General features: G+C 45.6%; 1 protein-coding gene across 1 annotated transcript in view; it reads left to right on the plus strand.

Moving 5' to 3' along the window:
• DNAH9 (dynein axonemal heavy chain 9) overlaps positions 1 to 17,498 on the plus strand; it is a 332,285-nt gene that overhangs the window by 172,841 nt on the left and 141,946 nt on the right. Inside the window, exons 40-43 of the mRNA XM_043585501.1 lie at positions 2,204 to 2,369; positions 4,013 to 4,115; positions 4,594 to 4,833; positions 14,081 to 14,242. Coding sequence (XP_043441436.1) covers positions 2,204 to 2,369; positions 4,013 to 4,115; positions 4,594 to 4,833; positions 14,081 to 14,242 — 671 coding nt within the window. The remainder of the gene's footprint in view (positions 1 to 2,203; positions 2,370 to 4,012; positions 4,116 to 4,593; positions 4,834 to 14,080; positions 14,243 to 17,498) is intronic.

The following is a 17,498-nucleotide window of genomic DNA, read 5'->3' on the forward strand; positions in this document are numbered from 1 at the left end:
GAGGCCCTTGGGACGATGTCGTGGTGAGCAGGTGAGAGCCGCTGGGCAAAGGGCGGTCGCGGCGGAGACGGCGGCGAAACGAGATAGCGGATGGGGACCTGCTTGGAAAATGCACTTGCTCTTAGACCGCACGATGGTGTTGCGATCTCGCAGAAGCAACTGTGTGAAGAGCGGAGAGCAGCAGGTGCCGCACGCGGCCACAGGCGGGACACCAGCCTGTCCGAGGGGAGACATTCGGTGAGCTGATGAACTCGGGGGGGCCCAGGTATGGGCTTGACCGTCAGGACTTGTCTGCGATGATGCAGGACCCTGAAATGTGAGGGGCCGATCACATGTCCTTGTGCGTCTCGCGCATGGGATGCCTTCGCCATCAACTTAAGTTCACCTGCTTCTCCGGTTCTGCCTGGAAACTGTCACTTCCCGCCCTGCATCCGGGAGGGGAGTTGCAACAGTGTCTGGCCGCGTAGGGAGCAAAAACACGGCTGCCTTTCCTGAGGGAGTCCTCCCTCCCTGGGGGACTCAGCGGCATCCTGCTGGGATGGTCCGAGGCGTTCCCAGCCCGCTTCTTGCAAACTGATGTGGTTTTCTCCTCGATAATCCTTCAGAAGCACGTAGAGCTGGACGGGCCCAGATTAGAGGGGTCTGCTCCATTCCAGGGGTTGATTTGAATATCCCTCCTTTGCGGGGAGGAGAAAACAACTCTTCCTAAGAAGAGAAGTTACTAGAAGGCCTGTTCTCAAAAACATGTCCTTGGCAGCCCATTAATTATATTTCCTTTTGACAGATCTCGTATATGGTTGTTGTATCTTTAGGGGGAGAAAGGTGTTGGGTGATTAATTGGTTGATGGTGTATGTTAATTGGATGCTAATTACATTGAAATCTAATTCGTATTTGAAACCCTTAATTTAACTCAGGACCAGAAAATTAAGAATCTTCAGGCTTCTCAAAGGGACTTGTCTTCCTCTCTGTCACCTCCAAATGTCTGTTGACACTTTCTCCTTGTTTACAAACTTGTTTTTCAAGGGAAGACTCACGCTTCTTCGAGCTTCCAGCTATAATAAGACATGTCTGTTCTTGCGATACATATTTAATTGCTTTCCTGGGGGAAAAAATGCACGTATCTCCACTCTATTACTTAAGTTGGTTCGAAGCAAGTCCCGTCACGCTGGACTACGGTGCCGTTTGAAGAAACACTTCCTAGAAGAGAGTCATTCTGTACTGAAGTCTCCGGAAAAGCACAGAGATGCTCTGATAGGGTCCTGGTGACCCGAAAGCAGTGGAGGAGCCCTTGGCATTGCTGGAAGCTTCCGGGCAATTCTCTGCTCCTGTTCCCACTCGGGGAAGACCCCACCCCCACCCCTACCCCCACCTGGGAGATGAATACTCTGAGAATATGCTCACAAAGTATCCAACAGCTCCTGGGGGTTGTTTTTAATGTTTTTATTTATTTATTTTTGAGAGAGAGGGAGAGAGAGGATCCCAAGTAGGTCAGCACGGAGCCCGGCGCGGGGCTCAAACCCACGACCCGTGAGATCGTGACCTGAGCCGAAGCCAGCTGCTTAACTGACCGAGCCACTCAGGCGCCCCCAGTAGCTCCCGTTTTGTACCCCAGGTGTGGAAGGGGCCTCCACCCACGCTGATAAGGGAGTCGAGGCCTCCACGCTCCTGTGCTGTCTCAGCCAGAGCGGGCAGGTCTCTCCACAATCCAATTATCTGGAGATTTCCTCGAGGGTAGAGTGCCACGCCTTGAGACCGGGAAGGTATCTTCTGTTTCGACTCTCTAAACAAAGAAATCTGGGGACCCCAGGAACGATCGGAGGAGCTGGGCTCTGAAAGTTAACCGTCCCAGACTTGTACGCTGACCTCCCCTTAGAAGAGTTTCTTTGTTCTTCCGAGCCTCGGTTTCCTCCTCCGTGAAATGGGATGCTAAGACGAATCCGGCACCGACGTTGCAGGAATTAAACGACATGGTGTGCTTTTGTAGAAACCCAAGAGGGTCCACGCCTAGTGAGGTGTTCGGTGCCTGGTCTATGCAGTCCCCCTTAGTGCCAGGCGGGCTCCCGCTTCACCTCTGGTCCCGTAGAACGCCAGGACTTAGGCAGGTGCACGCTGCACCACGGCTTGTCCTTGGCACTGGTTCTGTCTCTGCACTGGCCTCTGAGATACGAACCTCCTTCCCTCACCCACTGGCTCTCCCCTCAGCTGTCCTGGAGAAGCCTCTAGAAAAGAAGGCCGGCAGAAACTATGGCCCCCCAGGCAACAAGAAGCTGATCTATTTCATTGATGACATGAACTTGCCTGAGGTGGATGCCTACGGGACCGTGCAGCCCCACACCATCATCAGGCAGCATCTGGACTATGGCCACTGGTAAGCACACATGTGCAAAGGGCCTGGGGCCCGTGGGCTGGGGGGGCTGAGGGGGGAGGCCTAAGGCAGGGCTGAAGGCCGTTCCCCTGGAGCCCCAAACTGCAGTTTAATGCTGGTGCTGGATGAGAATCCCCATAGCAAACCACAGTCCCCACAGGACTGTGTCCCCTGGGGTGCACTTTCAGACCCAGGAACCAGTGCCGACATGGGAAATTTGGTCAGGGGACATACTGAGCTGTTATCTAAGGGGGGAAAATAAAAACCTACCTTTCTCTTCAACATTCATCTCAAAAGTTGCCTTCTCCAAACCCCCAAAGCAGAATGAACCACTCCTGTCCCCCGCTGTGGTCCCAAGTCCCTGAGCGGGTACTTGAGCCATAACCGCTAACACCCTGTGTGGTGCACATATGTCCGCGGGTCTGAACAGCCTTTGTCCCTTTCGGGGAAATTCACAGAGTTTGTTATTGTCTCGGCCACAGCATAATTGTTGACGGCAAAAGGTCTGAACTTGCCAGAAAAAAAAAAAAGTCTGTGATTGGAGACAACTTTGGCTCGCCTTCCTACCCCACGTCGAATTAGCTGCTGAGAATTCGGGGAATTCAGAGAGAAGCATGGTTGTGATGGTGACCTGAGTCGCCTTTCAGCCATCGCTAACACCTTCTGCGGGACGCCTGCCGTGTACATCCCCCCCACAGCGTGCACACCGGCATCTGGGCGGCTCGGCTGTACAGGAACAGATCGATCTGACACACGAGTTTTACTTTAGATTCGTGGCCGCGAGCCCCAAGTGGGCAGTAGGAGCTCTCCGGAAATCCCGCCCTGCTGCCTCAGCATGTTTGCATTTCCACTCGCAGCGATGGCTGCTTCAGACCTTCTGTCTGTCCTCAGACTTCCCGCCCCACCTCCGCTGCTGACCATGGGTTCCATCTTTGTTTCCTGCCTCCGTAGCTGTACGAGAGCATCCTTTCCTCCCTCCTCCTGACCCACCTTCCCTGAGGCCGAGCCGTCACCAGCCTCTGGTTCTCCTCTCCCCCCGCCTCCTTCGGCAACTGCCTCTTACCTCCTGATTGGCTCCTCCTCATCGAAATTGAGACTCACCTAGATTTCTTCTGTTGCATTCGAAAACATGACTTGCTAACTGATGACCCGTTCTCTCTTCCCACATAGCCACATCTCTCTATTTCCACTTCCCCACTTTCCCCACTTTCCCCACCACTGCTCACTCCACTCCCTGGTTTTTGTTTCCTCCACTTTACTGAATTTTTCCTGCTCAACTACTTTATGTGAGACCTGACAGACCCGGTGGGTCAACTGTCTTTCAGATTCTCTTTGACTGCTCTCTCCTCTTGGAAGGAACCAACTTCCTTTGGCTTCTGGGCTGCCGTACCCCTCTAATGTCCCCCCCCCACCTCTTAGACCTTTATGGCTTCTTTTTTCTATGATCTTTCCATAGATGTTGGATCCCTCAGGATTTGGGCCCAGCCTCTTATCCTTTTCCGATCTCTACCAATGGATCTAGGCTGTTTTTTTTTTTTCCACCACCCAAGCATATACATGATAGGATACATCCCACCTCACCCTAACAAGGCACTCACCTGCCTGGGCCATCACCCAGCTCTCCCTGTGGTTTCTGACTGTTCCAGGTATGACCGGAACAAGCTGTCCCTGAAGGAGATCAGGAATGTGCAATATGTCTCCTGTATGAACCCCACTGCGGGCAGCTTCACCATCAACCCACGGCTTCAGGTATGGGAGGGAGCTGTGGTACCTGAGTCCTAAATAAATACTAGCTCACCAGGGCCCACATCCCTCAATGCCAAGTAGTAACTGGTCCTTCCCCCGTCCAGCCTCTCAAAGTAGCGAATCATACGGGATGCTGATTTGCGTTTCTGGGGAGACAAAGAAACTCCTAGACCCAGAGCCATGAAGCTTTTAGAGTTGGAAGGGGCCATAGAGTTCATCTGATTTAGCTCATTCTTTGGAGCGGGAAAACATCAGAGAGATGAAATGACTCTCCCAAGGTCGTGGGGATATCCAGTGTCAAATCCTAGTTTGGGCTCAGATGCTCTGAGTTCAAGTTCTGTTCTAAGTTCGGGTTCAGTGTGAGAAGTGTGATCGGAATATAGAATCCAAAGGCCTCATAAGAATTCCTCGTTGCTCTACCCAGAGCCCCAAGAGGCGATCTTGACTCTGACCCCTGGCCCTTGCCCGTTCTCTCGTACAGCGCCACTTTAGCGTGCTCGTCCTCTCCTTCCCTGGGGCAGACGCCCTGGCTTCCATCTACGACACCATCCTGACTCAGCACCTTAAGCTTGGAAACTTCCCAGCGTCTCTACAGAAATCCAGCCCCCAGCTCATCAGTCTGGCCCTCACCTTCCACCGGAAGATCGCCACCACATTCCTACCCACAGCGATCAAATTCCACTACGTTTTCAATCTCCGAGACCTCGCCAACATTTTCCAGGTGAGTCCATCCGTACGGAGACGCCCTTGAAAGTCTCGCTGATAATCTGGGCCCTTCCGTTCTTGGTAAACTAACAGCACCAAACCCTTGCGCAAAGGCGCCGTTCGTACAGAATCGTGAACACAATCAGGTAGATGGGGCCACGGGCTCCATGAGGAGGGACGTCAACCAGGTAGAGTTCTGTTTGCCGACGACATGGTTTCCCGGGACACATTTCTGAGTTGGCTCCTTTGGGTTGGAGAAGGCTCAGCATCTTAAAGAAAATGCTACATACTGATTCCAGCATGCCAAGGAAGGAAAGAAAAGAAAGGAAGAGAAAAACTACTTTGCAGGCCCTGGTGGTATAGCATGGTTACCATGGTAACGCAACAAAGCCTGGTCCCCTCTTCCTCACAGGATGGAGGCTGCAACTTTCCCATCTTGGGCAAGAACCTATGGAGACCACTCTTTGGACACGGTCCTCCCCAAGTTGGCAGGAAGGATGCCTTTTACACCAAGCAGAGGCCACACCTGTAGGGGGCTGTCAATGCGACCGGGGAGTGAGACGTGACCCTCTGTGGTCAGCACATGTACTTGGAATTAATTACCCAGGACGCTACCTGTCCAGATCCTGAGAACGTAGGGCCTGCGTGGTCCAGCCAGGACCTTTGGTTGTAAAAAGCAGAAATCTTCTGACCATTAGTTCCGAGGTCTGAGAACTGTGTCTGGAGTGGCTTCACCTAGAGAGACACTGAGCCTCCCCGCGTAAGGACCAGTCTCTGAGTACACACTTAAGCTACCTCAGGACAGCCCTGTGGGCCACATACCTCCTAAACACTAACTCTGCTAAAAAATGAGGAAGCAGAGACCCCCAGAGATTCTGTAGATTTTCCTAGGAGCACACAGCCAGCCGGGGAAGGGACTGGAACAAGAAGCCGGGTCTTTGGGTTCCTGGCCAGGACCTCTTTCCTGCACACCATTCTGTCCTCTTCATCCGCACTTCTGGAGAGGGGAACAAGCATAAGGTAGTTCAGGCAGCAAGAAAGACCCCACTCCAAGCCCGTAAAGCCTTCGGGTCTGTGGCTCTGAGGCCAGGACGATGGCAAAATTTGTACATGCCCACTATTCTCTCTGCTCTACTGAGTATTAATTGAGAAAGACCTCTTTCCTCACATACTACCTCTCTTAAATCTCACCGCAGCAGCACGAGGTGAGAATGTCCCCATCTGTACTTTTCAAAGGCAAGAAAGGAGTTAATTGGGTCAAATTCACATTGCTCATAGGGCAGAGCTGAAGGGAGAAGGGCATTAGATCTGGTTGACCAGAAGCATCCAGCTCCTGCCTGGACAGACGCCTTGTCACCCGTATGCTCTGAAACGCACTCATGACAGCCCTTCGGGACCCACATTATTATCCCAATTTAACGGAGGCTCAGGGAAGTTACCAGCCAGGTGACAGCACGAATGGTCACAAAGGCAGAAAAGCATAGACAACATCAGTGGAATGCATAACAGGCGTCGGGCCATGGGGGATGGAAAGTGAGGGGAAGGAGGTGGTCATGGAGAGACAGAATTGGAAAGATCATTTGAGGCCAGAGTGGGCCCTCATAAAAAGTCTGACATTGGCCTGTAGCAATTATGGAGCACGGTCCTGGGCCTTTTACATCTATTAGCGAATAATTGAATCCTTGCAACCATCGTGCAAGGCAAAACAGCGATTATTTCCAATTTGGAAGGGACACACTGAGCCACAGACAAATCAAGTGCCTTGAGCATGATCCCATCACCGGAAGGCAGCGTCACCGACATCCAAAACTAGAATGTTCAATTACAAAATGCTCACTGCCATATTCCAGCCTTGTTTCAGTGGCGGCCAGCATAATGTCAAGGAAGCGCCAAGGAGGAGGGGTATTGGCCTGGGGGGCAACGTCTCCTGTTCCCCCTGGCCTGTTTCGTTGGCTGGCTCAGGCAGGCTGAGTGGCAACCCCCGGGGCCCTGTATGCCTGCCTGTCTGCAGCCTGCCAGCTGTCAGCCACCTGCCACCACGGTGGGAAAATACATCCCCCATTGGAGCACCTGCCTCCCTGCAACCACCCAGCCCCCGCCCTCCTCCTCCAGGGGGGAGTTTCAGGCTCCCAGCTTGACCACAGCCTCCCCTGGCTACTTGTCTAATGGCCTGATGGAAGCACCTAGGGGGTGGCTGGATGCCTGGTAGGAGCCAGGCATCACCTCCTTCCAGTGTGACCTGCAACTCAGGAATTCAGACCCTCTCTACACTCCCATCACTCTGTCCTGACCAGGACACCATCTGAGAAAGCTCCAAGTGGCAGAAATCATCAACTGCTCCTATCTCAATGCCACACGTAACTAAGGTGGGGCAGAATTTGTGCTTGACGTGCTCATGTGGGTGAGTAGCATACCTCACTGTAAGGGACAGTCCAGGAAGTCGGGGTGCCTGGTGGGTACTTCTCCCTGCCCTCTGCATCTCATACGGCTCATACTGAGGAGAGCAAAGAAGAAGAGAGGTCGAGATGTGTGTGGGGGTGGGGCCCAAGGGACCTAATGGAATTTCTTCCATTTTTAAATTTTTTTTCAACGTTTATTTATTTTTGGGAGAGAGAGAGACAGAGCATGAATGGGCGAGGGGCAGAGAGAGAGGGAGACACAGAATCGGAAACAGGCTCCAGGCTCTGAGCCATCAGCCCAGAGCCCGACGCGGGGCTCGAACTCACGGACTGCAAGATCGTGACCTGGCTGAAGTCGGACGCTTAACCGACTGCGCCACCCAGGCGCCCCTCTTCCATTTTTAAAAATACACTTTTATCAGAGTACAACATATAAGTAGGAAAGCCCACAAGTCATAGGCACACAGCTTGGTTAGTTATTACAAAGCCATCACACCTCTGTAACCACAAGAAATGGATCAAGATCTTCAGATCAAGAAATAGAACATTCCCTTGGGGCACCTGGGTGGCTCAGTCTGTTAAGTGTCTGACTTCAGCTCGGGCCATGATCTCGCAGTTTGTGGGTTCAAGCTCCGCATCAGGCTCTGTGCTGACAGCTCGGAGCCTGGAGCTGCTTTGGATTCTGTGTCTCCCTCTCTCTCTGTCCCTCCCTTGCTCATGCTCTGTCTCTCTCTGTTTCTCAATAATAAACATTAAAAAAAAAAAGAAATAGAACATTCCTGGCATCCCTGAAACTCCTTCTCCTTTGTCCCTTCCATTTGGTTTTTCCTCCCCTCCCGGAGGTAAATACTGTTTGGATTTATAACACCGTAAGTTCTTCTGGCCTGTTTTTGGACTTTATGAATACAGAATCATAGGGCAAATATTAATTTGTATCTTTGTTCAATAATGCATTTATGCTTATATATACAATCATGTTATTGGTAAAAAAAAAAAAAAAATACTAGTAATAATTTCTTTCTTTCCGGTCCTTAAATCTTACAATTTCTTTTTCTTGTCCTATTGCGCTGGCTACAACCGCCAGTATGATGTTGAAGAGAAGTTGAGAGAGCTGCCTCTTGTTGCATTCCTAATTCTAGGGGGAAGAGCTTTTAATAGTGTGTGATGCTTACTTTAGGTTTTTGTGGATGCTCTTTGCCAGATAAAGAAACTTTCTTCCTGTGTGTAGTCTAAGAGTTTTAACCATGAATGTATATTGAAACTTAAGTGGTTTTTCTGTAGCTTTTGTAATAATTATATTGGTTTCTTTCTCATTGTTTCTGGAAATGTGATAAATTACATTGATTATTTTTAATTTTTTTTAACATTTATTTATTTTTGAGACAGGGAGAGACAGAGCATGAACAGGGGAGGGTCAGAGAGAGGGAGACACAGAATCTGAAACAGGCTCCAGGCTCTGAGCTGTCAGCACAGCACCCGACGCGGGGCTCGAACTTACGGACCGCGAGATCATGACCTGAGCAGAAGCCGACCACTTAACCGACTGAGCCACCCAGGCGCCCCTACATTGATTATTTTTGAATCTTAGCTCACCATTGCATTCCTATAATGAACCCAACTTAATTCTTGCATGTTGAGCCTTTTATATTTTGCTGGGTTCCATTCTCTTTTTTTAATGTTTATCTTAAGAGAGAGAGAGAGGGAGAAAGAGAGAGAGGTAATGGCAGAAAGAAAGGGGAGAGAGAATTTCAAACAGGCTCCACGCTGTCAGTGCAGAGCCCAAGGTGGGGCTTGATCTCATGAACCCTGAGCTCTTGACCTGAGCCAAAATCAAGAGTCAGAGACTTAACCCACTGAGCCACCCAGTCACCCTCCATTTGCTATTTTTTAGTATATTTTTTGCACCTCTGTTAATAAGATTATCCTGTAATTTTCCTTTCTTCCATATCCTAAGGTTATGAAGTCCTCATAAAGTGCATTGGGAAGTGGTCTCTCCTTTCCTACTCTCTGGAAGATTTTGTAAAACACTGTAGTGAGCCTTTCTTAAATGTCAGAAGTTACTGATGAAACCATCTGGAGATTTTTTATGGCCAGTCTTATGCTCTGAGTTCAACTTTTTTCATACATATTAGACAATTCAGATTTTCTATTCATGCGTCAGTTGTGGTAAGATGTCGATGTCATCAATTTCTACCTTATTAGCATACAGTCATTTATAATGTCCTGTGATTATCTTTTAGATATCTGTTGTATCTGACATTATGTCCTCTTTCTTAAAACTGATACTATTTGTGCCTTTTCTCGTTTTCTCTTTTTCTCTTTTATCGGGATTATTAAGGAGTTATCAATTCTGCTAATCTTTTCAAAGAAACTGAAAAGTATATCAAAATTTTTTTTACCTTGTTTGCTGTGTCTATTTGATATCTGCTTTTATCTTATTAATAAATACTGTATAATCTCTTTCTTTAGGTTTGTGATTAGTCTTCCTTTTTCTAACTTCTTGATGTGTCTAGTTAGATCATCAATTTTCAGCCTTTCAGCTCTTCTAAAATGTTCATTTTGGGGCGCCTGGGTGGCGCAGTCGGTTAAGCGTCCGACTTCAGCCAGGTCACGATCTCGCGGTCCGTGAGTTCCAGCCCCGCGTCAGGCTCTGGGCTGATGGCTCGGAGCCTGGAGCCTGTTTCCGATTCTGTGTCTCCCTCTCTCTCTGCCCCTCCCCCGTTCATGCTCTGTTTCTCTCTGTCCCAAAAATAAATAAAAAACGTTGAAAAAAAATTAAAAAAAAAAAAAGATTGTGGCTCTTAAAGAACTTTTAAAAAAATAAAAATAAAAAAAAAATAAAATGTTCATTTTAAGGCTATGAATTTATCACTATTTATTCCATGTATCATGCAAACTTTTATATGTTGTATTTTTATTATCATTCACTTCATAATATTTCTTAATTTCCCCTGTGATTTCTCCTTTAGCTTATGGGATATTTGGAAGTGTATTGCTTTGTTTTTCAAAATTGAGAGATTCTCTAGTTATCTTGCTTTGTTTTTCAAAATTGAGAGATTTTCTAGTTACCTTTCTCTTGTTGATGCTCTGCTTAATTTCACCATTTCAGAAAATATACTCAATTATTTTATTCCTTTGAAATATGAAGTGTGTTGAGACTGGCTTTATGTCCCAAGATATGACCAATGGGTGCTTTTTAAATAGTGCATTCTTCAGATGCCGCGTGTAGTTAAATCAATATGTCAACTAGGTCAAGCTTGTAAATCATGTCATTGAAATATCTTATATCCTTACTGATTTTTTTTTTTTTTTACTACGTGCTCTGTCCATTTCTAAGAGAGGTATGCTAAAATCTCCCACTGTTGTTGTGGACATGTCCATTTCTCCTTTTATTTCTGTCACATTTGTTTTATATGTTTTGAAGTGGTGTTATTAGGTGCACATATATTTAGAATTAGTATATCTACCTAATGGACTGCCCTTTTACTTATTATTAAATATCCTGCTTTATTTCCAATTTCTTATTCCAGCCTTTTTTTCTTATATTTAAGGTATATCTCTTATAGGCAACATATAGTTGGATTTTTAAAATCGAGTCTAATAATCCTAGTCTTTTAATGAAAATATCATGTTCATTCATATTTGATTTGATTTGATATAATAATAAATTTAGGATTAAATCTATACTGTTTGTTTTCAGTATGGTCTAGCTGTTCTATGTTTTCTTTCCCCTCACTTTTTGCATTCTATCAAACCAATCACTTTCTGTTTTTTATTTTCTCCCCTCTTAGCATGCAGTACATCTTTTTACTCTTCATCTAATGATTATCAAATGCATCATTTTATTCTTTTGTAAATGAGCACTTTATCGCTTGCAAGGGTCTTAGAGCAATTTATATCCCTCCAATCTGATTCTATTATTATTTTTAAAATTCACAGTGTATTGAAAACCCACAACACATGAATACTTTTGTCTTTGTCAACATGTACTTAGGGTTACTCACATATTAGCTTCCCACTTCCCCCATCCCTGGTGCGTTTCTGTTCTTCCATTTGGAGTCATTTTCATTCTACCTGAAGCTCTCCTGTAGATTTTACTGGTGTTTATATCTGCTAGAAAATAATCTCTCTGTTTTTATTTAACTGGATATGTATTTCTTATTTTTTAAAAGAATTTGGAGGGGGGGGCGCCTTGGGTGGATCAGTTAGTTTAAGTATCTGATTCTTGATCTCAGCTCACATCTTGATCTCAAGGTTATGAGTCCACACCCAATGTGGAGCCCAACTTAAAAAACAAAAACAAAAACAAAAACGAAAAACAAAAAAACAATTCTTGGAGGGGGTTTAGAAGTCTAGGTTGGCAGCTATGTTGGCAGCTATAATACCTTTTCAAAGGTATTATTCAACTGTCCTCTGGCTTTCATTGTTTCTACTGAGGAAGTCTTAAGTCTTACTTTTCCTTCGACAGTACACGTATTTTTTTTTCCACTTGCCTACTTTTGAGATTTTCTGTTTGTCTTTTCTTTTTTTTCAACGTTTTATTTATTTTTGGGACAGAGAGAGACAGAGCATGAACGGGGGAGGGGCAGAGAGAGAGGGAGACACAGAATCGGAAACTGGCTCCAGGCTCTGAGCCATCAGCCCAGAGCCCAACGCGGGGCTCGAACTCGCGGATTGCGAGATCGTGACCTGGCTGAAGTCGGACGCTTAACCGACTGCGCCACCCAGGCGCCCCATCTGTTTGTCTTTGATTTTCAAAATTTTCACTATTCCCAAGATTTCTAAGTGGTATTTTCTGTATTTATCCTGCTTAGTGTTTGCAGCACTTTTGAATCTTGATGTCTTTTCAGGTTTCTTTTTCAGTTTTAGAGAAGTCACAATATGTTACTTCTGCTTTTTTTTTTCTAGTATTCTAATGCAAGTATATGAGACCTTGTCACTGGGTCTCATATGTCCCTTATGCTCTTTCTTTTTTCTCTTAGTGGTTCAATCTGAATGTTTTATACTACTGTCTCTTCCTGTTCACTCATTTTCTTTTCAATTCTGTCTATTCTGCTGTCAACTCCATTGATTAAGTTCTTAATTTCAGTAACAGTAATTTGGGGTAATTTTTAATTTGACAATTTCCATTCGATTCATTTTTAAGTTTACTTATTTATTTTGAGAGGAAGAGTGTGTGAGAGAGAGAGAGAGCACGCACATGCACGTGTGTGTGTGTGTGTGTGTGTGTGTGTGTGTGTGTGTGTGAGCGAGCAAGGGAGGCACAGAGAGAGAGGCAGAGAGAGAATCCCAAGTATTCTCTGTGCTGAGAAGACCTCACAACCATGATATCACAACCTGAGCACCCCTGATTCATTTTTAAAGGCTCCACTCCTTTGATGAAGTTCTTTACCTGATGTCCCCTAATTTCTTGGTCATTTTAATCATAGTTTTGTTAAAGCTCTTGTGTCTGATAATTCCAATACCTAGATCTTCTGTGGGCTGGGTTTTTCCCCCCTGATTTGGTCATGTCTCCTGGTATTTCCAGTAATTTTTGTTTGATGGCCAGACATTAGGAGTTTTAAAAAGTGCAGGGGTGCCTGGGTGGCTCTGTCAGTTAAGTATTCAGCTCTTGGTTTCGGTTCAGGTCATGTTCTACCAGGTTCATGAGTTCAAGCCCTGAGTCAGGCTCCACACTGTCAGGGCAGAGCTATTCAGATAATTTGAGGGTTTATATGGTGATATTTTCCTTCAGAGATTACACACTTCTGCTTCTGGCCAGTAGGTACCAGGGATTGAGGAGTTGAAATTGCGCTAGTTTCTGTGAGGACTGAACGATTGTGACTCACTCATACTCCTGATGTATCACCATTTGAGAAGCTCCCCTGAGGTCTTTAGCCATGAACCCCTTCTTGCTAATCCCTGAACTTCAACTTTCACCCTTCCTACCACTTGAGATGAGGTAACTTTGCTCAGCATCTTAACCTTTCACTTGTCTGTCTCTCTCTGGTTTCTGAACCTATGAGCCATTACTTGTGAATTGGAAAATGCCTGAAGGAAAAAAAAAATAGTACCAAATTCTGGGTTCATCTTTCTTCCTTCTCTTCCCTAGTATCGTAGCCCCTTGAGTCCTCACTGCCTTGGTGACTCCCTAATGCCTCTAAAACGATGAAGCTTTAAAGATAAGTTCCCTAGGGGCGCCTGGGTGGCGCAGTCGGTTAAGCGTCCGACTTCAGCCAGGTCACGATCTCGCGGTCCGTGAGTTCGAGCCCCGCGTCGGGCTCTGGGCTGATGGCTCGGAGCCTGGAGCCTGTTTCCGATTCTGTGTCTCCCTCTCTCTCTGCCCCTCCCCCGTTCATGCTCTGTCTCTCTCTGTCCCAAAAATAAATTTAAAAAACGTTGAAAAAAAATATTAAAAAAAAAAAAAGATTAGTAAAATGGATTACTGACCTGCAAAGGTTAGCTAGAGTCACCCTTTGTCATCGTTCTGATTTTACATAAACAGTTGTCGCCTAGACTGGTTCTCAAACCGGTACTTAGGGAGTTGAAACACGGCAAAGAGGCCACCTGTCTCCTCACTGTGGCTGTTTGGAATGCAGTGATCAAAATTCCAGGTCCTCAAGGTTTTGAAACCTTGCTGAGACCACATACTATATATATGCCATTAGGTATGCTTCCTGTCTTTCTGAATCCCAATCTCCACATCATACCAAATGGATGTAGTAGAAGTTATATTTTTGTAGAAATCGTTTATCATGGTGGTCACATGAGTTTTACCTGGCGAAACTTCTGGTCCAGTACCTGTCACGTACCTGGTTTAATAAGTTGCAGCTCTTGTAGTTTTAAATTGTTATTCACATTATTTTTGGTCTACTCTCTATAAAGGGCATTCTCTTCTCCTCTGTGGAATGTGTAAAGTCCACACAGGACCTCGTAAAGCTCTATCTACATGAATCAAGTCGGGTTTATCGGGACAAGATGGTGGAAGAAAAGGACTTTGATCTTTTTGACAAAATCCAGACAGAAGTGGTCAAGAAAATGTTTGATGTGAGTATTGCCCTGAAAAAAAAAATTGCTATATATTTGAAAAATAAATATTTCTGCAGGCGATCACCCAAATGATAAAATCTAGCTCAGAAATGGGGTGAGGTGGGGGGCGGGAATCAAGAGATTAGATAGGGAAAGAAAATCTATCATTATTTTGCTGAGGTGAAAATGGCAGGACGAGAAAAGACATAAATTACCATAGAATTTCAGTGTTGGGAGGGTCTGTGGATTTCATGTGATCCAATTCCTTGTCCCATACTTGCTCATGTCAGTAGCATTTCTCAGATTGGTCATCCCAGTGGATGCATCCTTGAAAATGCATAATCTCCTCTTTCCCGGGGGAGCCATTCTGGAGCCACTAATGACTAGAAATTTGAAGCAATTTATTTTATTTATTTTAAGTTTATTTTTTTTATTTTGAGAGAGAGAGAGAGAGAGGCAGAGAAGGAGAGAAAGAATCCCAAGCAGGCTCTGTCAGCACGTGGGGCTTGAACTCACGAACCATGAGATCATGACCTGAGCTGAAATCAGGAGTCCGATGTTTGACTGACTGAGCCACCCAGGTGCCCCTGGAAATTTGGAACAATTTTTATTTTTTTTATTTTTAATTTTTTTAAATGTTTATTTTTGACAGAGAGAGAGAGAAACAGAGCATGAGCGGGGGAGGGGGAAAGAGAGAGGGAGACACAGAATCTGAAGCAGGCTCCAGGCTCTGAGCTGTCAGCACAGAGCCCGACGTGGGGCTTGAACTCATAGAATGTGAGATCATGACCTGAACCAAAGTTGGATGCTCAACCAACTGAGCCACCCAGGCACCCCTGGAACAATTTTTAAATTCAGAAGCTTTGGAACAATTTTAAAGTCTGGAATTTTTTTCTTTTTCTTTCTTTCTTTCTTTTTTTCTTTTTTTTTTTTCATTTTCATTTATTTGAGGAGAGAGAGTGTGTGTATATGAACAGGGGAAAGGGGCAGAGAGAGAGGGAGGGAGAATGCCAAGCAGATTCCACGCTCAACACAGCCTGATGGGGGGACTCGATCCCATGATCCTGGAATCATGACCCGAGCCAAAAACAAGAGTCAGTCGCTCAACCGACTGAGCCACCCATGCACCCCAGCTGGAAATTTTTTCTAATGATGATCTGAAATTTATTTGCCTGTCCACTCATATTAAGTCTACATGAAACACTTTCAAATATTTCAAATAATAATGTCTTGTCCTTCCTGGGTCTTCTTTCCTCCAGACCAAATAGCCTCTGTTCTTTTAGCCACTTCTGACATGGCTTGTTTTCAAACCCAGAGAAATTTGCCATCATCTTGATTACTTTTCCATCAGTTCCTCCCTCTGAGATCGTGGGGTCTGATTTTTCGTCTCACAACCCAACTGGGGTCTGGCCCAAAGCAAGATCATCATTCCCTCTTCTTACATACTATAATTTTGTTACCATTTCCCAAAATTGTCCTCCTAAACTGTTGAACTACAATATACTCCTTAGAAAGAAGGTATCCATGATAAAAATAAGTTGAGACAGTACTTCATATTCTATCCCTCTCTTGGAAATACATTGTGCTTTCAGCACATTCAAGCCCCCAAAATCTTGAATAACCCTGATTCATTTGTCATTTCCCACATGTATGAGACCCTCAAACCCTTTTCCATTCATGAAACTTACGAATAATTTGCAGAACGAATATTCCACAGAATATGCCTTGGAAAGCACTGATCCACGAACGCAGCCTAAGATCATGTTACACTTCTTTGTGTCACAGTTACCCAACAGCTAACACTGAGCATTCTGGAAGTTGACCCAAATTCCCTAGTTTCCACTCAAGCCACTTGTGCTCTCTCGAACTTAGAAATAACCAGAACTTGTATTGAAATGTACCGTGTTTCCCTGCTCGCCTTGTTGGGTCTAGCACCATATTTTGTCCTGACACCAACCTGGGTCTACCTCTGAAGATACTTAGAGTCCATCCCAACCTACATGGCAGCCTTCTGGATCTTGGACAGCATTTTTAAGGAATTTGTCTCAGCCTGCTCTTTACTAATATGAACACCCTGAAATGCCTCCCCTTACCATTTTTCTGTGCCCCGCTCTCACATCTTAGATGCCCCTCTGAGCATTGTAGCATTTGCCAATTTATGTGTTCATGGTTGGCTCTGCAAACACACCTTGACTATTTTCTCCAGCCAGTCTGAGCTGGCACTTTAGACGGACAACTCTCAGCCTTTGAAATCGAGGTTCCTCTGTGGGTCTGTATCCTAAGGACGCATTCTTTTGATCATAGACCCAGATATAATTAATACCATTATCCTTCTCCAACAACCTCTGAAATGCCAGCCAGAATCACCTCCGGCCGCATGAAATCTTGGTATCGGTATTAATGAAAGGTTGCTGGATTTCCACCAAGGAAGTGACACGGTCCTGTTTCCACCATTAAATTCTTAACGTTCTCTGAGAAGTGGCCCTTGTGTGATGTGGCGTCACTATGAAGAAGTCTTTGATTCACCGGGTGCTTGGTTTTCCTCTCCCTCCTGCACCGCCTGGCTCTGATCAGAAAATCTGAGACACATTGTTTTGTTCATCAAAGAGTCTTTGTAGAGTGGGCTTTTCAGAACTGTACTTCAGTCCTTCCTCTGCTAGATCATTCATGTAAATTAACTTCTATCAGGACCAATTCCCAGTATATTAGCCCATGTTCAAACTGGGTAAATGTATTCCCACATCACTTCCCCCACGTGCTTCCTGCAGCTAGCGAGAATGGCTCGCCTGCATTTCATTAAATCTTACCCGAGTGTCTGGGCATTTACTGCTAATGTGTGGCAAAGACATAATGGTTTAAAGACTTTCCAGGGCCCTGAAATCACCTTCAAAATACAATAGCTCTTTGATATTTAACTCTTGCCATTTCATTCTTCTTATAAACCAGTCCTGGTTTCTCTGTCCATGTGACTGTCGAACTCACTTCCCCTCCATTAAGTTTGATGCATCTTGCCCACGGGCTTACAAAGCCAACCCTAAGGGACTCATCCCCTGGGTAATGTCCTTGCTGATAAACAGCATGTGTGTTACCTCTTTGGCAGGTGGTTCTCCCAGTCAGAACGTTGGGAGAAAAACACAATGGCAGTGGGGATAGTTGCTCATAATGGTATAGCACTAGGAAACCTGTTTTTTCTCAACTTCCTTCTGCCTTTCTTCCTTTCTTCCTTTCTTTTCTTCCTTTCTTCCTTTCGAAGTCTCTAGCATTCAGGTTTCGG

The sequence above is a fragment of the Prionailurus bengalensis genome, chromosome E1, assembly GCF_016509475.1.
Source record: "Prionailurus bengalensis isolate Pbe53 chromosome E1, Fcat_Pben_1.1_paternal_pri, whole genome shotgun sequence".
NCBI classification, from domain to species: domain Eukaryota; kingdom Metazoa; phylum Chordata; class Mammalia; order Carnivora; family Felidae; genus Prionailurus; species Prionailurus bengalensis.